The 23,429-nt window shown below is 53.0% G+C and overlaps 2 protein-coding genes across 3 annotated transcripts in view; one reads left to right on the top strand and one right to left on the bottom strand.

The window, feature by feature from the left end:
* On the top strand, positions 1-15,665 carry RLBP1 (retinaldehyde binding protein 1). Its single transcript, XM_061558483.1, is given in 9 exon segments — positions 1-51; positions 53-134; positions 950-1,011; positions 1,572-1,700; positions 3,308-3,512; positions 8,041-8,219; positions 10,043-10,201; positions 11,487-11,597; positions 14,146-15,665. Coding segments are annotated over 9 exon segments (1,137 nt in total). The 3' UTR covers positions 14,305-15,665.
* Positions 15,666-16,238: 573 nt separating this feature from the next.
* The window catches only part of LOC133346676 (aggrecan core protein-like), a 38,692-nt gene continuing 31,501 nt past the window's right edge, over positions 16,239-23,429 (bottom strand). For both annotated transcript variants that reach the window (XM_061558461.1, XM_061558460.1), the window contains 3 exons: positions 23,270-23,414; positions 22,490-22,672; positions 16,239-21,615 (listed from right to left, as the gene is read on the bottom strand). In XM_061558461.1, the coding sequence (XP_061414445.1) occupies positions 21,500-21,615; positions 22,490-22,672; positions 23,270-23,414 (444 nt within the window). In that variant the 3' untranslated portion in view covers positions 16,239-21,499. The remainder of the gene's footprint in view (positions 21,616-22,489; positions 22,673-23,269; positions 23,415-23,429) is intronic.

Below are 23,429 nucleotides of genomic sequence, written 5' to 3'. Positions count from 1 at the left end.
ATGAGGAGGAACGGGCGAGCTAAGCGCAGAGGCGATCGGCACGAGCCCCCATTCAGAGCGGCGCGCCGTGCCATGTCCCCGGGGTAACCCTAACAACAGCCAGTGCGCCGTGCCGCTCAGCTCCGCCCCGCGAGGTTTGTTCCGAATTCCCGCTCCGTCTCCTGGGAACGCGCGAGCGCGCTCTCTGCGAGACGCGCGCGTCGCTGAGTGCCACCGTAAGCGTTGCGTACGCGCGCAGCTGGGGCGAGCGGTGTTAGCGAGCACCTATTAAGGGTCGCGGCATCTGCTCGAGAGGGTGGGTGGGGGGGGGGGTGGCCAGCAGCCTCTGCCCGGCCGCCTTTGTCTCGCCAGTGCTGACGTTTGTTGGCGCACCGCGCCAGGTGCTCGTTGCGAGGCTGAGTCGACGACGCAGGGAAGATGTTGGGATCGACTCTGACGTGTTTCGCTACCGATGGTTATAGCCGCGACCGGGAATCGGACTCGAGGCAGATAGACAAAGAGATCGGACAAGGGGGGGGGGGGGGGGGTTGGGCAGACAGATACAGAGATGCGACTCAGATATGTATAGACAGAGACACATGAGACGCACAGACACTTGAGGCAGGAGGGCACCAAGATGCAGGGGACAAAGAAAGCGACTCAGAGATGGTGACAGGGCCTATGAGGCGCAGTAAGAGACATCAGAAGCCACTGGAGCTATGCACTTTTAAATCCCGATTGGAAACTCGCTTCTTTAAAACTGCTATTTGTGTTTCGTTTGTTGTCCTTCCACGGCACCTCCGATTATCGCGGTTGGCTACGTACGGTGCGAAAGAAGCCCAACATGAATGCAGATATAGACGGAGACGCAGGAGACACGGAGTTAGAGAGAGACACACACACGGCGAAGAGAGGCGGTCTTATTGCGCATGCGATTAAGTCGTTCTCCCTTGCTCCGTGTTTGTCGCAGGCGACCGACTCCTCGCGGCAACTCGCGGCCTCCCGTCGCGCCAGACGACCATGTCCGAGGTGGTGAGTCCTCAGCGTGCGCTCCTGGGGAGGGAGGAGGGCGCGTGGCGTCGCGTTATTCATCTCGACGCGAACGCGTGGGAGGGAACGCCCAGCCGCCGCGGAGTCTAATTGAAATGTCTCGCGCGTACGTACGGCTGAGTGAGTGTGGGTGGGTGTTGTGTGACTCTGTGTGCCTAGGCGCGCGCGCGTGCGTGTGTGTGTGTCTGGAGGTATGGGGAGCGGTGGTGTAGTGGTTAGCTCGCTGCGCTACGAACCCGGCGACCCGAGTTCGATTCGCACTCACGGCCAACACCAGTGACGATTATCTGAACCGATCCTGGGGAAACAAAGTCGGCCGGGAGTGGTGTTGCCCCCCCCCCCACACCACCGTGTGCTGTTCCGGCCTGTATAGGTACTCGCTATCAGCACTTCTCCCACCAGTCTATACGGGGGGATCTTTGTCTTTGTGCGTGTGTCTCTGCGTCTCTCTGTGTGTCTCTCTCTGTGCACACGTGATGCATAAGGTCAACTTGTGTGTGCGTGCGCGTACGGAATTGATGCGTGCGCGCGTGTCCGCCCAGATGGGTTCGTTCCGAGTCATCTCGGAGGAGGAGCAGGCCCTCCGCTCCAAGATGGACCGCCTGACCCCGCGCGACCACGGGCCCGTTTTCGGGCCCTGCAGCAAAGTCCCTGCGCACACCCTGCAGAAGGTGACGCGGCCAGGCGCCGATCGCGTTCAGGAGTGTAATTCGTCGTGATAAAACTCAAAAACTCGTTTTTAATTTGTGTTATTTGACCAGGTAAGGCACCGCTGAGCGATGTTGCTCTTTTTCAGAAGCGACCTGGCCCACCACAAATGATCAGCTCGACAAAGTGGCTTATCGCGTGGAAACGTGTAGCGGCCAAACGCTCTAAACGCGTGGATGTTGATTCTTATAAATGTGGAGGATAAAACCCGGAGGACCCGGATAAAAAATCCACACGACCACGGGGAGAGAGACACGCAGACTCCAAATATACAGCAGCAGGCGTCAGGGTTGGGATCGAACTCACGACCTCCTGTACACCAGGCGAGGTAGTTAACATCTCCTAGCCACCGTGGTGGTGATGATGAGAGACACGCAGACTCCAAATATACAGCAGGCGTCAGGGTTGAGATCGAACTCACGACCTCCTGTACACCAGGCGAGGTAGTTAACATCTCCTAGCCACCGTGGTGGTGATGATGAGAGACACGCAAACTCCAAATATACAGCAGGCGTCAGGATCGGGATCGACCTCACGACCTCCTAACCTTCTGTACACCAGGCGAGGTAGTTAACATCTCCTAGCCACCGTGGCGCCCATGGTGGCGTGATTTTGCTTCGAGCTCGGGACACATTTCTTACAGAGGAGGGCCCTTGCCTGTAACCATCATGCAGTTCAACATGGCATTGGTTTAAGTGAGCCCCTGGCTCTGCAGATTAGATATCGAATGCCGAAACCGGTGCAGAGTTTAATTGTATTGAATCAATGTTGCTGATGAGATGCGCCCATCAGAACGCCGTGCGGCCGATGGGATGTGTGAAATATGCTTGCTGCTGATGTTGCCAATTTTGCTGATGCTGCTGATGCCACCGCTGTTGAAGACGCTGCTCGCGATGATGCTGATGGCGCTTCTTTTTCCTCTTCTGCTGCTGATGATGATGGTGATGCTGCTTCTGCTGCTGATGCTGCTGATGATGGTGATGCTGCTGATGATGATGGTGATGCTGATGGTGATGATACTGCTTGTGATGATGGTGGTGATGATGGTGATGCTGCTGATGGTGGTGATGATGTTGCTGCTCCTGCTGATGATGATACTGCTATTGATGATGCTGATGATAGTGCTGGTGATGATGCTGATGATGCTGCTACTGTTGCTGATTATGATACTGCTGCTGCTGATGATGCTGATGGTGCTGCTAATTATGGTGATGACGCCGATGATGTTGCCGCTGATGGTGGTGCTGATGATGGTGCTGACAAACATGGTGATTAGGCTGCTGATGCTGCTGATGATAATACTGCTGGTGATGATGATGCTGCTGCTGATGATGACGACACTGCAGTTGATGATGATGCTGATGATGCTGCTGTTGATGATTGATGATGATGCCGCTGATGATGACGAAACTCGACTGGTAATAATGATGATGATGCTAATCATGATACTGGTGATGCTGCTGCTGATGACGACACTGCTGCTGCTGATGATTTATGATGATGCTGCCGCTGCTGCCGCTGCTGCCGCTGCTGATGATGACGCTGATGACGCCGGTACCGTCGGCGGCAGGCTCGCGACGAGCTGAACGAGACGGACGAGCGCCGCAGCTCCGCCGTTCAGGAGCTGCGCGAGATGATCATGGAGAGGGCCGACACGGACGAGGACTTCTGCATGACCGTGGCGGCAAAGATGCGTGCCAAGGACGACGCCTTCCTCCTGCGCTTCGTGCGCGCGCGCAAGTTCGACGTTCCGCGCGCGTACGACCTCGTCAAGGGTACGTGGAGGCACGTGCTCCCTTGTCCGCGGTGTATTCCGCACAGGGACAAGGGGTGGAGGGGGGGTGCTCTGAGAAGCCTCGGCGCAAAGGGCGCTTCGTCATGAAGAAATTTGCTTCATCGAGACAAGGCACAAAGCATTGTCGTCATTATCAGGCAGCCCGGCCAGCGAGAAGCCGCAGACAAAAGCGATAGCAGTGGCCGGGTGTTGGTGCTGGCCATAACACAACGATCCATCGTGCGCCGTGTCAGCCTTAATAGGCGCTCGCTAACAGAGAGAGTAATACGGCGTTGTATGTGTGTGTAGGTAGGTGTTGGCAAAGCGGTAGTGTAGCGGTCAGTGCTGCGCTGTGCTACAATCCTGGCGAGCCGAGTTCGATTCCCGCTCACGGCCAACACCAGTGACGATTATCTGAACCGGTCCCAGACTTCGCCTAGGTCGACTCAGCCTCAAATGAGTACCTCGTGCGGTGTGTAAACATCGCCACTGGGGAGACAAAGGCGGTCGGGCGTGGTACTGGCCACCCGTCCCCTCGTGTGCCGTGCAGGCCTTAATAGGCGCTCGCAAATAGCACTTGCCCCTGCAGTCTGTTTGAAGGCTATACGGGGGATCGTTGTCTTTGGTGGCATCTCTACACACCTCTTCGTACAACAATGAGCTGGGCTCGTAATGAGCAACTCTCTAATTACGGAATTGTTGGTGCGACGTAGATGAGGAGTGGAGGAGGGTGCAGCCGCCCCTCCACCTCCCCCCACCCCCACCAACTTGCCCCCCCCCACCTCCCCCCACCCCCACCAACTGCCCCCCACCACCCCTCTCCACCTCCCCCCCACCAACTGCCCCCCCACCTCCCACCACCCCCACCAACTTCCCCCCACCACCCCCCTCCACCTCCCCCCCACCCCCACCAACTGCCCCCCCACCACCCCCTCCACCTCCCCCCCACCCCCACCAACTGCCCCTCCCCCACCATCCCCCTCCACCTCCCCCCCACCCCCACCAACTCCCCCGCCCACTCAGCCATCTCTGGGTCAGATGCGAGATCCGATTAGAGACGCACGTGGTCTCTTTAACGCACAAAGCCTGGCACACGTACATCAGCGATATCAACACACACGCGGCACACACACACACATGCAGCACACACATGAACCTCGTGGCGGATACCCCGGGGTCCCGAAGAAACGGAAGTCAAAATCGTAATTAATCTATTTACTTTTGACGACTCCGTCCCACCGCGCACACAAACGCCGCGACCCGCCTGGCGCGGATCGTTCTGTTGTCGCGTCGTGCCCAAGCGCAGCAGCGAGGACGAATGCGCAGAAGAAATACAACTTTTAAACTTCAATTAGCGCATCGCATAGAGCCCGTCAAGAGGAATAGATTGCCGTGTCGTTCGCCTTCAACAGACATAAAATGACGTCGCAACGAAGTTTGTGCGAGAGCAGGGGGCTTATGGGACCCCGGGGTCCCGCCATAAGGTTCATATACCTAACCAGGCCCTATCCACTGCTGGATGGAGGTCTACCGTGGTCATCTATAACTGTCCGGCCTTATGCGTCAATCGCTCACGGCAGTGAAGGAATTTCCCCGTGCCCACCCCCGACAGCAGAGAGGGGGACAGGAGATATATTTTCCAGAGCTCAGCCCCGGACAGCTCCGTACGAAATAAAACCCTGATTAAAATAAAAAAAACGGTACAATTTGTTTATTTCACCGAGTAAGGTTAGGCACACTGAGCTATATAGTTGTTGTTTTAGAAGCGACCTGGTCACAACTGATAGCTCAAATGAAGTGGCTTATCATGTGGAAATGTGCAACAGCCAAATAATCTGAACGCCCGTTGATTCTACATGTGGAAGGAAAAACCGGAGGACACGTAGAAAAATCCACGCGACCACGGGGTGAGAGAGACACGCAAACTACAAATATACAGCCGGCGTTAGGGTCAAGATCGAACCCACGACCTCCTGTATATCAGGCGAGGTAGTGAACATCTCCTAGCCACCGTGATGATGATGAGAGAGAAAGAGACACGCAAACTCCAAATATACAGCTGGCGTTAGGGTCGGGATCGAACCCACGACCTCCTATATACCAGGCGATGTAGTGAACATCTCCTAGCCACCGTGATGATGATGAGAGAGAGAGAGAGGGACACGCAAACTCCAAATATACAGCTGGTGTTAGGGTCAGGATTGATCCCACGATCTCCTGTATACCAGGCGAGGTCGTGAATATCTCCCAGCCACCGTGATGATGATGAGAGACAGAGACACGCAAACTCCAAATATACAGCAGGCGTCAGGGTCGGGATTGACACGACCTCCTGCATACCAGGCGAGGTAGTGAACATCTCCTAGCCACTATGATGATGATGAGAGAGAGAGGTCCACAAACTCCAACTATACAGGTGGGGATAGGGTCGGGATCGAGCCCACAACCTCCTGTATACCAGGCGAGGTAGTGAACATCTCCTAGCCACCATGATGATGATGAGAGAGAGAGGTCCACAAACTCCAACTATACAGGTGGGGATAGGGTCGGGATCGAGCCCACAACCTCCTGTATACCAGGCGAGGTAGTGAACATCTCCTAGCCACCATGATGATGATGAGAGAGAGAGGTCCACAAACTCCAACTATACAGGTGGGGATAGGGTCGGGATCGAGCCCGCAACCTCCTGTATACCAGGCGAGGTAGTGAACATCTCCTAGCCACCATGATGATGATGAGAGAGAGAGGTCCACAAACTCCAACTATACAGGTGGGGATTGGGTCGGGATCGAGCCCACAACCTCCTGTATACCAGGCGAGGTAGTGAACATCTCCTAGCCACCATGATGATGATGAGAGAGAGAGGTCCACAAACTCCAACTATACAGGTGGGGATAGGGTCGGGATCGAGCCCACAACCTCCTGTATACCAGGCGAGGTAGTGAACATCTCCTAGCCACCATGATGATGATGAGAGAGAGAGGTCCACAAACTCCAACTATACAGGTGGGGATAGGGTCGGGATCGAGCCCACAACCTCCTGTATACCAGGCGAGGTAGTGAACATCTCCTAGCCACCATGATGATGATGAGAGAGAGAGGTCCACAAACTCCAACTGTACAGGTGGGGATAGGGTCGGGATCGAGCCCACAACCTCCTGTATACCAGGCGAGGTAGTGAACATCTCCTAGCCACCATGATGATGATGAGAGAGAGAGGTCCACAAACTCCAACTATACAGGTGGGGATAGGGTCGGGATCGAGCGCACAACCTCCTGTATACCAGGCGAGGTAGTGAACATCTCCTAGCCACCATGATGATGATGAGAGAGAGAGGTCCACAAACTCCAACTATACAGGTGGGGATAGGGTCGGGATCGAGCCCACAACCTCCTGTATACCAGGCGAGGTAGTGAACATCTCCTAGCCACCATGATGATGATGAGAGAGAGAGGTCCACAAACTCCAACTATACAGGTGGGGATAGGGTCGGGATCGAGCCCACAACCTCCTGTATACCAGGCGAGGTAGTGAACATCTCCTAGCCACCATGATGATGATGAGAGAGAGAGGTCCACAAACTCCAACTATACAGGTGGGGATAGGGTCGGGATCGAGCCCACAACCTCCTGTATACCAGGCGAGGTAGTGAACATCTCCTAGCCACCATGATGATGATGAGAGAGAGAGGTCCACAAACTCCAACTATACAGGTGGGGATAGGGTTGGGATCGAGCCCACAACCTCCTGTATACCAGGCGAGGTAGTGAACATCTCCTAGCCACCATGATGATGATGAGAGAGAGAGGTCCACAAACTCCAACTATACAGGTGGGGATAGGGTCGGGATCGAGCCCACAACCTCCTGTATACCAGGCGAGGTAGTGAACATCTCCTAGCCACCATGATGATGATGAGAGAGAGAGGTCCACAAACTCCAACTATACAGGTGGGGATAGGGTCGGGATCGAGCCCACAACCTCCTGTATACCAGGCGAGGTAGTGAACATCTCCTAGCCACCATGATGATGATGAGAGAGAGAGGTCCACAAACTCCAACTATACAGGTGGGGATAGGGTCGGGATCGAGCCCACAACCTCCTGTATACCAGGCGAGGTAGTGAACATCTCCTAGCCACCATGATGATGATGAGAGAGAGAGGTCCACAAACTCCAACTATACAGGTGGGGATAGGGTCGGGATCGAGCCCACAACCTCCTGTATACCAGGCGAGGTAGTGAACATCTCCTAGCCACCATGATGATGATGAGAGAGAGAGGTCCACAAACTCCAACTATACAGGTGGGGATAGGGTCGGGATCGAGCCCACAACCTCCTGTATACCAGGCGAGGTAGTGAACATCTCCTAGCCACCGTAATTTAAATGAATTACCTTTCCCGCAACACTCCCTTTCCATGCCCTCGCGACTGCTCTTGCGTAACCACGCCCCCCCTCTTACGCGCGCGTGACCGACTGCCCTTCCACACGAGTGCCCCCCCCCCCCCTTGATCTGCACCCCGTGCCAGGCTACGTGCACTTCAGGGAGCAGTACCCGGAGCTGTTTGAGAACCTGTGCCCCGAGGCGCTGCGCAGCACCATCGAGGCCGGCTACCCGGGGGTGCTGCCCTCCAGGGACAAATACGGCCGCGTGGTGCTCCTCTTCAACATCGAGCACTGGGACTACCAGGAGATCACCTTCGACGAGGTGAGGCGGTCGACAAGGTGGGGGGCGATCACCCACCGCAGGTGCTGAGATCGACGACGAGGTGGGCGATGGAGGTAGGCGACGTGGTGGGTGTTTGCGGAGGGAGGTGATCGGGGTAGGCGATCGTGGAAGGTGATGAGGTCGGTGATTATCGAGGTAGGTGAGTGATGAGGTAGGCGACAAGGTAGGGGGTCAAGGTAGGTGGTTGAGGTAGATGACCAGGTAGGTGAGTGACAAGGTAGGTGACGAGGTAAGTGACGAGGTAGGTGAGAGACGAGGTAGGTGACGAGGTAGGTGATGATGTATGTGACGAGGTAGGTGACGAGGTAGGTGACGAGGTAGGTGACGAGGTAGGTGAGAAACGAGGTAGGTGACGAGGTAGGTGATCGGGGTAGGTGAGTGACGAGGTAGGTGACGAGGTAGGTGATGGTGTATGTGACGAGGAAGGTGATTGGCCACTGCGGCCGACTCGAGCCACCGGTGTTTGATCTCAGCGGGAGCAGTCCGGTTAGTGGCTGTACGGGGGAGTTTACTTTAAACCGACTCTCTTGTTAACATCGCTACGCTCTAAGCGTGAATGCAATTTTACGAAATAATTGCTTCTATTTTACGCCTGTAATCGTGGAATGCGTTGATGTTGTCTGCCTGCTTCTTAGCTCAATGGGCTTTACCCTGGGGTTGATCTTCCACTAAGCTCATGATCCACCCCAGACCGCATCCACTGCACAAACCACGGCAGTAGATGCGGATACCTGTTGCACAAATGTGATATGCTAGATTTGAATTTCGATTTAAATTCCTCTTGATATGCAAATTCCTTTGTCAAGGCGCCCCTTCCCCCCTCCAACCCAGCTTAAATATACGCTGCCAAGCCTGGTGGTGCCCATTCAGACGCTGTCTTTCCGACAGACCTGTTCTTCACCTGAGGACGGCTGCTTGCGTTGTGGCCGAAAAACGTCGTGAGAATTATTCTATTATGTTTTATTTTTATTCTTTTATTATTTCCCTTCGACGTGACTTTACCGAAAGAACCAAGAAGATCGAGATTTGAAGTTTGTGAAATTAAGTCGGTGAAATGAAATGTGAAATTAAGTCTGTGAAATGAAATGTGAAAATCAACAACTCTCCCGTGTGCGACCGCGGTCATCCCGAACAGAGACCGTACAACGTGCGATGACGCAATGCCCCGATCCACAAATACGCAGGCGACGACGATGCCACTCCACTGCCCTTGACGCGGTTGCCTGGCCTGGCGCACCTGAATGTGAGACTGTAGCCGTCGCGCTGCCATCGACACCAGCAGTCGTACAAGCAGCGAAACTCGGGAAATAAACTTCTGAACTGATGTATGGCAAAGACAAAGATCCCCCGTATAACCATTGACTGACTGTTGGTCCGGGGCAAGTGCTGTTAGCGAGCGCCTATGAAGGCCGGCACGGCGCACAAGGGGGTGGGTGGCCAGCACCACGCCCGGCCGCCTTTGTCTCCCTAGTAGTGGGGATGTTTACACGCCGCACCAGGTACTCATTTGAGGCTGAATCGACCTAAGGGAGGCTCAGGACCGGTTCAGATAATAGTCGCCGGCGTTGGCCGTGAGCGGGAATCGAACTCGGGTCGCCGCGGGCTCGAAGCGCAGCGTAGCGCTGACCGCTATGCCTCCGCTCCCCAAAAACGTCTGAACTGATCTATGGCACTGCCATCACCACCACCACCACAGCGTCCATCTCGCATCATTCTCTTCCTCTTTATATTTTCTCTCTTCTTCTTCTTTGTTTTAAGTTTGTTGATGGTTGTTGTTTTTTAATTCACGTCGCTCTCCGCAGATCCTGCGCGCGTACTGCATCATCCTGGAAGACCTCCTGGTCAACGAGGAGACCCAGATCAACGGCTTCTGCATCATCGAAAACTTCACCGGATTCAGCATGCAGCAGGCCTCCGGCATCAAACCCTGGGAGCTCAAGAAGATGGTGGACATGCTGCAGGTCTCTAGGCTGGCCGTGCTGTTGTTGTTGTTGTTGTTTTGCATCCAATTGGGATGACGCAGTAACGTAACTAGCGTGGGGGGCCACGGGTGCCTTGCCCCCCCCCCCGCCTTCCACCCCCCCCCCCCGCTCTCTGGTGGCCAAAGCTACGAGTTGGAGGCTCCTCTAGACAACCACGATGAGAGATATTTTGCAACAGTTTTAGTACTGGAAGTAACAGAGTAAAGAAACGTAAATGTAACGTAACGAAAAGTATGTTGCTTTGAACGACGGTAACTCGAGTTAAAATGACAATCGGACATAGAACTCCGGGATATTTATTGAATTTGGATACGCGCCGATTCTATTGCAACGAGTTAAGCACGGCACAGTAGTGGCTGTACATTTGGCGAAGACTGCGCGCCCCCCGACAGCGTTAAACGTTCGAGACCGTGAGCATAATGATGATGTGACCAGGGCAAGAGAAGCCGTAGATCCACAATAGCCTGGGTTGCGGACCGTGCGAGACAAATAAAACATTGTAGGCCCCCCCTGACCGACTGCTGCACCAACCTGAGCTGCTGATAATATCGTAACTACACCACTGGGATGACGGTAGACTCAGCGGTGTCGGAGCTGGGATTCTGGTTTGGCATTGGCATCACCGGAATGTGTTGTGGTACAGGCCAGCTGCCGCATACTGGCTGCAGAGACTGCATCATTGTCCCCCAGGACTCTCTTGATAATGAGACTATGTCCTGGTCTCCCGAGTTCTCACCCTGGTCAAGCAAGGTTGGCCGTCTCGGGTGGTGGAGGTTTAAGGCACATTTATAAATAACGCGATCTAACCCAAAAACCTTTATGATTAATAATACTGGTCGCGAAAGCCTACGTGATAAACTGAAGATAAACGTGTAACGTGAACACCGATAGGGGCACGTAAATACCCACGAAGCAATTCAACTCGCAAAACCCAACTGTGGCACAACAGAACCACCTCTACACACCAGCACACACCATCACACACCTCCACACACCATCATACACCACCACCTCCACACACCATCAGCACCTCCACCCACACCATCGCACATCACCACCACCATCATCACCACCTCCACCCACCTCCACATATCATCACACACCATCACCACCTCCACCACCTCCACACACACCATCGCACATCATCACCACCACCATCATCACCACCTCCACCTACCTCCACACATCATCACCACCTCCACACACCTCCATCGCACATTAACACCTCTCTCCTCCTCCTCGCCCACGCCGCCGTGCGGTACAGGACTCCTTCCCCGCGCGGTTCAAAGCCGTGCACTTCATTAACCAGCCGTGGTACTTCACCACCACCTACAACATCGTGAAGCCCTTCCTCAAGGCCAAGCTGCTGGACAGGGTAAGTGCTGGGGTCTAGGAGCGGCGTGACGAGCGTGAGGGCACCCTGGGGGTGCCGTGGCCTATGATGGCCAAAGCGACGAGTTGGACCTCCCACCTCCACCCCCCCCCCCTTGACAACCACCATGTGATAATTGGTTTTTTACCCTTCTGTCTGGCAACAAAACTGACACCTTTTTACAAGGAGTCATGTTTGCATAGACCGCAATACATGCAGTCATAATACAAACAAAAGAACATAACTCTGATAATGAGCACTGTCCTTGAAGTTGATTGGTCCACACCCGAGACAGCTTTCCTTAGAGCCTAGTCTCACATGGGTTGGACCAGATGACGCCAAAAGGAGCACAACTCAATTATCATATTTTTACTGGCAAATGAGGTTCCCATAGTGTAAACCACCATATGTTTTCGACAGCAGTGTAAAAAATAACACAGTAAAGTATTTAAAAGATCGGGTTTAATTGAAATTTTTGGATGAAAATGCTGTCATTCAGTCGTGGCTGCATTTTCTGCGGGGATGGAGCGCCCCCCCTCCTCCCCCACAGCGCTAAATGTTCGAGACCGTGAGCGTAACGACGATGTGATTAGGGCAGGAGGAGACGCAGAGAGATACATGATAAGCCGGGGTGTGACCTTGCGAGACGAATTAAATATTGGGGCCCCACCGGCCCGATTGTACCGGCACCCGCTGAGCTGACAACCAGGGACGTGCGGCCAGGGGAGGCAGGGGAGGCAGAGCCTCACCTGCCATACTCCAATGCTAATAGCTGGTACGAAAAGAAAAAAAAATAATATTCAAATAAAATAAATATTAAAATTTTCCACTGATCCCTCAGTAACTGGATGGAGCGCGGGCAATAAGCGCGTGCCTGTTACTATCTCAGTATGTCATCAATGTAATGTTTGTAGACCCCTTCATTTCATATCCTCGCCTTCCATACTCCAGGCAACTTATTTCACTTATGTGTATAAATATATTTAGGCTCGCTAGTCTCGTCATGAAACTGCAATGAAAAAGCACCAGGGGAGGCAGCTATCACATCTGCCTCACTGAGGGGGACGTGTCTAACACGCCCCCCTCAGTGAGGACACGCCCCCTCAGTGAGGACACGCCCCCCTCAGTGAGGACACGCCCCCTCAGTGAGGACACGCCCCCTCAGTGAGGACACGCCCCCTCAGTGAGGACACGCCCCTCTCAGTGAGGACACGCCCCCTCAGTGAGGCCACGCCCCCTTCGTGAGGACACGCCCCCTCAGTGAGGCCACGCCCCCCTCAGTGAGGACACGCCCCCCTCAGTGAGGACACGCCCCCATCAGTGTGTGAATCTGGCTCTGACACGAGCCAGTGCCGCCCCAGCCATTGACCTCACCGCACGTCACTGCAATAATGTAATTACGACGTCCACGTTCCGCGTGTACGCACATTCACCGGCCCAACATAGGTGCTCGCCAACAGCACTTGTCCCCAATCGCGTGTTGTACGTGTGCATGCTGAACTTCTTTCGCACCGTACGTAGCCAAACGCACTAATCGGAGGCGCAGGGTGACTGAAATCTCTTAACACCCAATCCAGAACTGCAGAGGATCGTGGGAGGCGTTTGGCTGTCGAAGGCTATCCTGCATGGGAGATCTTTGCCTCTGTACGAGACGGCACTTGGCCCAACAGTCTGTTAAAGGCTATACAGGGGACCTTTGTTTTTATGTGTGAGACAGAGTGGGATGCTTGCTAAACTGCACCTGCCACAGTAGTCTGTTAAAAGCTACGGGGGATATTTATCTTTGCTCGTTAACAACACTTGCCCTAACAGCTTGTTTAAAGTTATACGGGGAATCTTTGTGTGACGTAATGGGGAGCGGTGGCGCTGTGACGAGCGCACGTCGCTACGAACCTGCCGACCTGAGTTCGATTCCCGGCCAGGTCCAGCTTCAGTGGCGATTATCCAAACGGGGCCTTCCCTCGGTAGACTCAGCCCTAAAACGAGTTAGGGGCCGTCTATAAATGACGTCATGCACCTAGGGGGGGAGGAGGGTCAGACATGTGTGACGAGGGGAGGGGGTTTGAGAAATGTGACGTCACGTAAAAATGCGCAACTTTAAATCAATATAGACAACACGATCTAATTCATTAAATAGACGTTTTAATAAATGTTTTATCCTACAACATCAGAGATAGCGCCACTTTAAATACACATTACAATGACAATAGTTTAAAGCGATTTAAAGCATGTTTAATTTTTGTTTGGGGGAGGGGGCAGAGCTTTGTGACGTCATATTTGAGGGGTGGTCTGACTTTTTGTGACGCCGTGTGACGAAGGGGGGAGGGGGGTCAAAAATCGTCCAAAATCGCGTGACGTCATTTATCGACGGCCCCTTACGCGGTGAGGTGTGCAAAAACATCATCCATCATTGGGGAGACAAAGGCGGCCGGGCGCTGGTGGTGTCGGCCACCATTCTTTGCGGTGCCGTCACCCACGACGGCCCTTGCCCCAACAGCCTGCGGAGGCTACACCGTGGGGGGGCGAACCTTTGTCTTTGGGATTCCCGCAGGTGCGCGTGCACGGCGAGGATCTGGTGCAGTACTACGCCGAGTTCGACGCCGACATCCTGCCCGAGGACTTCCGGGGCAACCAGCCCAAGTACGACGGCAAAGCCACGGCCGCCAAGCTCTTCGACAGCTCGCGGGAGAGCGAGGACACTGCCCTCTGAGTGGGCGCGCTCGCTCGCCCCCCGAAAACCACCCGCACCCAACCCGTACCGCCCCAAAAACCACCCACGCCGTACCCCCAAAAAATCCACCCTCACCCATGCCATATCCCCCCCAAAAAACCACCGTCACCCACACCATCCCCCCCCCCCCCAAAAACCACCCACGCCGTACCCCAAAAAATCCACCCTCACCCATGCCATATCCCCCCTAAAAAAACACCGTCACCCACACCATACCCCCCCCCCCCAAAAAAAAACCACCCATGCCCGTACCCCCCAAAAATCCACCCTCACCCACACCATACCCACCCAAAAACCACCCACACCGTACCCCCCCCCCCAAAAAAAAAAACTGCTCGCACCTACGACGTACAACCAAAAACCACCTGCATCCACACCATACCACCCCAAAAATCACTCACACCCACGCCGTACACCCAAAACCACTCACACCCACGCCGCACCTCCGAAAACACTCGGCCCCACTCTGTACCCCCCAGAGACACTCGCAGCCACGCCGTACCCCCTCGCACCCATTTCAAATGACCCCCACCAATGAACAAATCCCGTAGCAGACATCACCGCTTCTCACCCCATCGTCCACCGCAAACACTCAACCACAGTGCCTAACTCTGTTCCTGTAGTGAGAGAGAGAGAGGCGGAATACCGCAAACGGACTGGCGGCCAGTGTTGTCATTGCCGTCGTTCGCCGTGTTCTTAAGAGGCGCGCGTAGCTGTCTACTTTACTGTGAAGTTTTAAACGCAAACGTGGCATTGTCCCCCGCAGTAGTAGCGTTGTGTTGTTGTTGTTGTTGGTTTGTTTGAGACGCGAAGGGACGCGGACAGGATTTTAACGCACGACTCCCGGCCACCTCGGTGTCTCTTCAGCCTATTTTTTCCCCTCCTCTTTTCTCCACTACCCCCGATAACCGAGCCACGACGGGGCCGTGCCGAGCCAGCCCCAGCCCTGCGCGGCTTCAGGAGACTGGGGCCCCCAGGTTTTGTTTGTCCACTCGAAGACGCGTTGTGGGTCAGTGATGACAACGGTACACGCCGCCTTCGACTCGTGTGCCGGCTGACCGTCAGGCTCGGTGAACACGTCGTCACGACGGACCGTGCTGCCGCTGCTTGGCCTAGATGCAGAATTTCAACATTTGCCCTAGGGGCCAGATTAGCATAGTTAGGTCGCGGCACAGCATTGCGGTATCGCCAGTTGTGAAAACCATCCGTGCTGCGGGGGCGCCTCCTGCTGGCTCGGCACGGATGTGGCCAGTGGAAAAAAAGAGCTGTATCTCGTCGAATAGATGAATCAGTGTGACTGGAGCAGTCCCACCTGGTTTTGAATAAACTTTATTGATCGATTTTTGTGAGTCCTACGATCGGGTCTGAGAGAGAGGTCAACCGCCGGCGGAGAGACGGAGCGATAACAAAACAAAAAATCGGCTCGGCGCAGGAGGTGCCGTGCCGATCGCTTTGCATCGTGGGACAGACCGCGAGAGATGACGACGGGTTAGGAAGGCCTCCATTCAGCAGCGGATTGAGCATGGCTGCTGCTGATGATGATATTGATTACCTGGTGACTCAGGGGTTTTACCGAAAGATCCAAAGAATATGAATTCCTGCAGTCACGAAAGCTTTAAGTCAAGATCGACGCTGAGAGGGCTCTGCTTGGGATACCGTTGGCGAGTGGCATTTTTAAATGTAATTGATTTTGTTTTGGTTTAACTTAATTTTCATCGAGTTCCATGGTGAAAACAAGTGCAGTCTGCGACTCGTCACGAAAACAGCGTGATCACATCCATCCACGCAGCTCGCGGACACGCTCGAAGTCCACGGCAAGACGACGCTTTGAATCTGAACGGGGCCTCGCTTAAATACGTATGAATCTGACAGCAAAAAAAAAATAACAACAAACATTTTAACCAATTGATTTTGTTTATTGAAAATATTTAACCAGGAACAAAAAAACACAAATCTTGTGAGCTAAAACATCTCGTTTATTTTTTTACAGGCGTCCCGGAGGAATGACTGAAATGAATGAACTAACATAACATAATGAATGAACATTTCATTCACCCCCCCCCCCCCGCCGCCTCGCCCACCAAATCGACCAGAGCACGTTGCATTCGACGATTTCAAACCGCATCAAAAGCCATCATCTCCCCGCCGCCGTGCACCACAGCGTACGTTGTGTCCACGTTGGGTTGGGACGTCATCTTGACATATGGCAGTAGTTTCACTCACGACGACTTCCGCAAATTACACAAGGCAAACGATGGACTGGTTTCCACCCTTCTGAGACTCATCACGAAAAGTCAACGCGACTCTGCTGGATGAGCCCTGTGTATGTCATAACTGGCTCATGCGACTGCTGATGAAGACACATGCAGTCAAAACACTGGTCCATGCGACTCTGCTGATAAGACGTAGAAAGATGAAACCATGTCTAGGCCGACTCTGCCGAAGAGCCGCAACGAGAACAGAAACCAGTCCAGACAAAACCCCGCTGATGAGTCCCTGCAGAGGGCGAAACCGGTCCGGAGTTGCCGCATTTGAACGAATGACACGGGGAGTCTGGGAGGGCCAATCCGGCAGACAAGATATTATCCGATTTTAACGTGGATATTAGGGGGAGGAGAGTGCTACAGACTTCATGCGTTGCCCAGCATGTGCGTTTCAGAGCGTGCGTCTTGTAGTCAATACACCATACACATTAACGTAAGGCATGACGTGTAAGACGAGGCGATTAGGAATATTGCTTTGTAACGTATATAAGGCGGTACGAGAATGGGTGTGCATGTGGGTAGGGGGGGATATCAGACTTACAAGATAATGTACACGTTATTTCAAGAAAAGCAGAAGGCATGAACAAAATTGGAACTATAGACTGCACATAGTTTAGTTTTTTTGCTGTTTTTCGTCCAACTTTGTCGTTTGAATTATATAAACATTAATATTTCACCCCAAGATCGAACCGGCAGCTATAGGCAAATGATGGGTCTCTTTGGTAAAAGCGCATTTTAATTAAAGCGGATATATATATATAATAATATATAATAATACTGATATTATGATAACATGCCGTATACATAATATACACGCTAATGCATTTTACATGCCTTATATATTTTTTAAAGAGCATTTTTCCCCCAAACAAAAGTCAAAAGCTACCCCCACGCTGCAACCCTCTTATTTTGTTTAATAACATTTAGAAGCAAAATCATAACAAAAAACTAATGAAGAGTTAGTCAAGCATTTAGGTTCCTCGTTGGCTGTTGAGATTTGGACACTGATCATAATAATACTATTATCTGTGATGCCTTCAGCAACATCACACGTGGAACAATTGTAACGTGTTAGTTCAAAGGTTATTTTAAAAGCCCGTTTTTTGAAATTAATTTACACCCATTTGTCTATCCGCTGCTGGATGAAACTACTTCCCCTCCCCCACCCCCATCGCCAAGCGCGATGGGGGTGGGGGGTAGCGGTTGTTTGACCATACTTCACCACGCTGGTCAGTGCGGGTTGGTGAAGAATAGCTAAGGGGTTGTTCAGATTTCACGTCGCCGTGTCTGGGAGTCGAACTCAGCCCGCCGGCTTCATAGCGCAGTGCGCTACCGACCGCTGCCGCACAACGCCACCAGATATCCACAAATGTACGCGATTGCAAGTTACGCGTACATTCATTTGTAACAGCATCCTATGCATACCGACACTTAAACCTCGTGAGATATATCTTTAACCAAAACAAATGACACACACACACGTACACACACGTAAACGCACGTAAACGCACGTACACACACGCACACACACACACGTACACACACGCACACACAAAGGCAAATAGCTCCCGTACCGCCGCATGAGGCTGTTGGGGAAGATGCTGTTAGCGATTACCTATTATTAAGGCCTGCACGGAACATCAAGGAGCAATATGGTCAGAATCACGCCCGACCGCCTTTGTGTCCCGACTGCTGATGTTTTTCCACACCGCACTCGGTACTCGTTTAAGGCCGAGCCGACCTATTGGGGCCACGGAACCAGTTTACATCAAAAGTCACTGATGTTAGGCTGTGTATTAAGAACCCAGCTGGGTTCGTAGTGCAGTGCGCTAACCACTGCTCCAACGCTCCCATCCCAAAGATACAAAGACATACACACACACATGATCACGTACACGCAACGCACAGGCACATTACACGATGCCCCTTAACACGTGTCCCGATATTTTAGGGGCCTTTTGCACTGGACTCGAAAAACAACCCCAACATTTAAACTTAAAAAAAAGAGTCATTTCGCCGAGAGGAAGATAAAAAAGCCGACGTTTCAGCCACTTAGTCTTCTTCAGGGTAACAAAAATAAATCGCGTGGCGAAGGGATATGACGGTTCATCCTCCCCCACGATTCAATATGAATTCAGGATTCGCCATTCAAAAGGAGGTCTTTTTTTGCACCGCGGTGAAGATAGCGGTCTCTAGTGGCTGTAGGAATCACGTGACCCCATTCAACACGATGTAACAAAAATTGCATTTCCATTTCGAGCAGGTCGATTTCACTTCCCTTAAAAGGTAATGATCAATTAACAGTCTAGTGTCACTCCACTGCTGGATGATGGTCTACACACGCTGTACGAATTGGGGAAAGGGGGGGGGTGAGAGCCCCGGATATCGCTCGGCACGGATGTGAGCCGTAGCCACCAGGAATCGAACCGAGGTTTCCGGATTCGTAGCGCAGTGCGCTGACGACTGCGCCACCACTCCACCTTGTTTCTTCTCTTTCTAACAAAACGTCTCTAAACAAAGCGGAACAGCCATAGGTTTGTGGTGTTTCTTCTCCGTCCGTAATAAACAGAGCTTCCTTTCAGCCGGAGCTAGCCGGGGCTGAGCTCCTGAAAATATTTCCCCAGCCCGCCCATGTTGCCGGGGGAATGAGTAAGGCGAGGTGGGGGGGGGGGGGGTCCAGGGGAATTAGGGGGGGGGCTGGAATACATTCTACGAGATCTCAATCAACCCCTCCCCCACCCTCTTGGTGGTGACTTTGGACCACGTTGGCTTAAGTCTGGACGAAGGGTTCACGTTGTCGAACACAGCGACACAGCGCCCTCCTGCGGACAAGCATGATAAGTGCTCTGACATTTCCAAAAGAAACAGATTTACAACAATGAAATGTACTTATATTTTTCCCCATTCCTCTTCTCTCTCAAAAAAAATATATACTGTGTATTTATATATATAAAAATATTCATACACATATACTCACAGCCACGGTAAGGTATATAAAATTTTAAGTTTAAAGCTGTCTTCGTCCGTGAACACGAGACACGTTCTCTTTACGTCATAAAGCGGCAGTCACGTGTCATTTCCTCTGGTTATCAATGGGCTATCGGCCCAGTGTTGTGGTATTGCCGTATTATTCAGATCTAGAGGATATGGCCTGACACTCCCACACGCGCACACACACACACGGTGACCAACGTTTTCTTTGAAATACAGAAATATTAAAAAAAAACAAGCGTGTGTTATAATCCGGACAATACGGTGATTCCATTTATCCGAGGAGAGCCTCATCTGAGTCTCAGCGATGTTTATCGGGAGGGTCCTGCCACACTTAAGATGTTTGACGAATTCCATTCGTGAACATTTAACTTTTCACGACGTCACAAAAAAAACCAAACCAATTTGTATATCCGGTACCCTTTCCATAAACGTGACTGAAGAAATTTCCGTGAAAATTCAAAACTCCCAGTGTTCCCTCGCTAAACGAGACTGCTGAGCGATTCCGAATGAAACCGAAGCTCTTCCCGACGCAGAGACTTGGACATTCTGCAGCCCGTTGGCTGCAAATCACCAGGGTCGTGGCAGCGACGGCTGAGCTGTAAAACGACGAACTTATTTGCCGGATATTTTCATCCCTCGTGATCCGTCGCGTCTCAACCGCGAGTCTGTTCTGCGCTTTGGACATTTCGTGCTCTCTACTTCGCCCTCCGTGCTCGTCTGTAAATGGCGTGCCGCACCCCAATATTGATTTGAAGCTTTCGTGACTGCAGGAATACATATTCTTTGGTTCTTTCGGTAAAGTCACGTGGGTAGAAAAAATAATAAAAGATCACGACGTTTCGATCGCAACACAAGCGGTCGTCCTCAGGCGGAAAAGGAAACAAAACAACCGCTTGTGTTGCGATCGAAACGTCGTGATCTTTATTATTTTTTCTACCCACGTGACTTTACCGAAAGAACCAAAGAGTATGGCACCCACCATTGGAACCCTCCTTTGCCAGTAGCAAAATATTATAATTGTTTTTTTACCCTTTTATCTGGCAACAAAACTGACACCTTTTTTTACAAGGAGTCATATTTGCATTGACCACAATACCTGCGGTCGGAATGCAAACAAAAACACACAACTCTGATAATGTTTGGCACCCAATATTCTCGAGCACCATGCGCCCACGGCTCACGACGCCGCGATGCAAGGGCTTCACAATGTCACAATTCGGGATGAAAGGAATAAAATCAAGCAATATTTTTCTTAGTTTCATTTTTTCACCGGCTCCTTACGCATTCTTGCTTGCGGATCGTAAAATAATCATCTTTAGGCAGATCCGAACACGCGCGATTCCATGCGTGTGTCCGTGAGCCGAATAATCGATGTGAATCGATGCGTCATCGTCTGTTGCATATCTTAGCAGGCGGGTAACGATTCCCACTCCTCCCGCCTCCCCACCCAGCGTTGAATTGCATAGTAGCGATTTTTAGTCACGATTAAATTATTAAAAAAAAAAAAATCTCGACCGTCGTGAATGTAGCGGCCTCTAGTAGGCGGCAGGAAGAGGTCACGCGCTCCCCGTGAGATACGAAAAGCACGCGAACATTAAACGTGCACCACTCTCAAACGCAACGACACTCATTTGCGTGTATCGTATTTCCTAGGAATCGATCGATAAAAATCGATCAATTAAAAAACATCGATGATTTCAATCGACGTGTCGTAAAAAAGAAATATCGATGATTTTAGTCGATGCGTTCCTCTTGTGGCCTGGGAGCCGTCGTGATTGGGTTTGCGGGGGGGGGGGTGAGAGAAGTTGGAGGCTCTGGGACGCGGGGGGTGGGGCACGGGGGGTGGGGGCGGGGCACGGGGATGTGGGGGGGGGGCACGTGGGGTATGGGGGGGGGGGTACGGGGTGGTGGGGGGCTCAGTGCAGGAAGCGGTGCCGGTGCGGTGAACGCCTCGGCAGGCGCGACCACGCGAGGTGCTGGTGGGGGGCAGCAGGGTCACGACCTTGGCTCGTGCTCCTCGCGATCGTGCCGGCTGTGGGGGGAAGGGGGGAACACCACCACCATCATCATCATCAACATCACCATGGTCACGATGGTCATCATCAACATGAACTTATTTTTAGATTGAAAACCAATTTATTTAGGACTGCTTTTTGCGTGTGTTTAGTTTGTTGTCCTTCCCCCGCACCTCCGATTAGCGCGGTTGGCTACGTACGGTGCGAAAGAAGTTCAACGTACGTAGATCGTGTGTCGTCATGATCATCGTTATGAGTTAATATCATCATCGTCATGATTGTCACCCTTCATGGGGGGGGGGGGGGGGCTGGAAGGCGGTGGGGGTGGACACGTGGTGTGTGTGGTGGGTGCGTCAGAAGTGGGTTGTATATGGGAGGGGTGGGGGACACGTGGTGTGTGGGTGAGTGGTTCCTGCTGTGGGGGGGGGGGGGGGGGCTGGAACATCATCATCATCACCATAATCATGGTCAACTCATCATCGTCATGATGGTCATTATCGTTATGAGAGTATGTTTTCTGTTTGCATTCCGACCACAAGTATTGTGGTCGGAATGCAAACATGATTCCTTGTGAAAGGTTTCAGTTTAGTGTGTTAACATCTTAACACCTGTTTTGTTGCCAGAAAAAAGGGGAAAACATTCTCTCATATTTTGCTACTGGCAAAGGAAGTCCCATGACCGTTATGAGAGTTGTGTGTGGACACGTGGATTGTGTGGGGACACGTGGTTTGCGTGTGGACACGTGGATTGTGTGGGAACACGTGGGCTGTGCGTGCGCGCGTGGGCTGCTTGGGGACACGTGGGCTGTGTGTAGACACGTGGCTTGCGTGGGAACACGTGGGCTGTGCGTGCGTGCGTGTGTCCGAGCGGCTCGTCGGCCAAGGCACGCACGTCGCACGCAGGTGATGCGCGGCTCGTCCCAGCGGCCGCTGTCGCGGCAGCGCACGCTGGGCTGGTGGCGCTGCACGAAGCCCTCGCGGCACCGGTAGCGCACCAGGGCGTGCAGCTCGTAGCGGCCGCGCAGAGCCCCGAAGGAGCGCGCGTGGGGCACCACGGGTGGCGGCCCGCACGACACTGGCAGCCGGGCGGGGGGAGGGAGGGCGGCACAGACAAAGGCAATGATAAAGATCCCCCCCCGGATAGCCTGCAGCGGACCGTTGGGGCAAGTGATGTGAGCGAGTGAGCACCTTTGTAAAGCCGGCAAGGCATGAGGAAGATGCTGGGTGAACAGCACCACGCCCTTGCCATGCACACGCGCACTTCACGCGTCTTCATAGACACAAAGATCCCCCACCCCGGTATAGCCTTCAGCTGACTCCTGGGGCAAGTGCTGCTAGCGAGCGAGCGCCTGTGAAGGCTGGACACGGCACACGGGGCGGGTGGGTGCGGCCAACACCACCCCCGGCCGCATTTGTCTCCCCGGTGACGATGCTTACACACCGCACCGGGTACTTACTCGTTTCAGGCTGAGTCGACCTAAGCAGAGGTCCAGGACCGGTTCAGAATAATCGTCGCTGGTTGTCGGTGGGTGGCCGCGAGCGGGGAAATCGAACTCGGCCCCCGTACGTGTGCACGCACACACGTGTTCACAGGCCGGTGATACACGTGCACGTGCACGCGCACACACACGTGCGCACACACACACGCGCAGACACACGTGCGCTTGCTCACCTGCGCTCTTCTTGCAGGTGAAGGTGAGGTGGTAGTTGCACGGAACGTCGTTCCACTGCCCGTTCTCGTGCCAGATGAGCACCACGCAGTCCTCGCCGGGTTCGAAGAAGCTGTCGGGTTGGTTGAGCCTCCAGTTCTCGTAGTCCTACCAAGGCCACGT

Source organism: Lethenteron reissneri, chromosome 24 (genome assembly GCF_015708825.2).
Source record: "Lethenteron reissneri isolate LAM-NWPU_2019-01 chromosome 24, ASM1570882v1, whole genome shotgun sequence".
Classification (NCBI taxonomy): domain Eukaryota; kingdom Metazoa; phylum Chordata; class Hyperoartia; order Petromyzontiformes; family Petromyzontidae; genus Lethenteron; species Lethenteron reissneri.
Note: the sequence above shows the minus strand (reverse complement) of the source record. Positions and strands in the feature narration are given on the sequence as shown.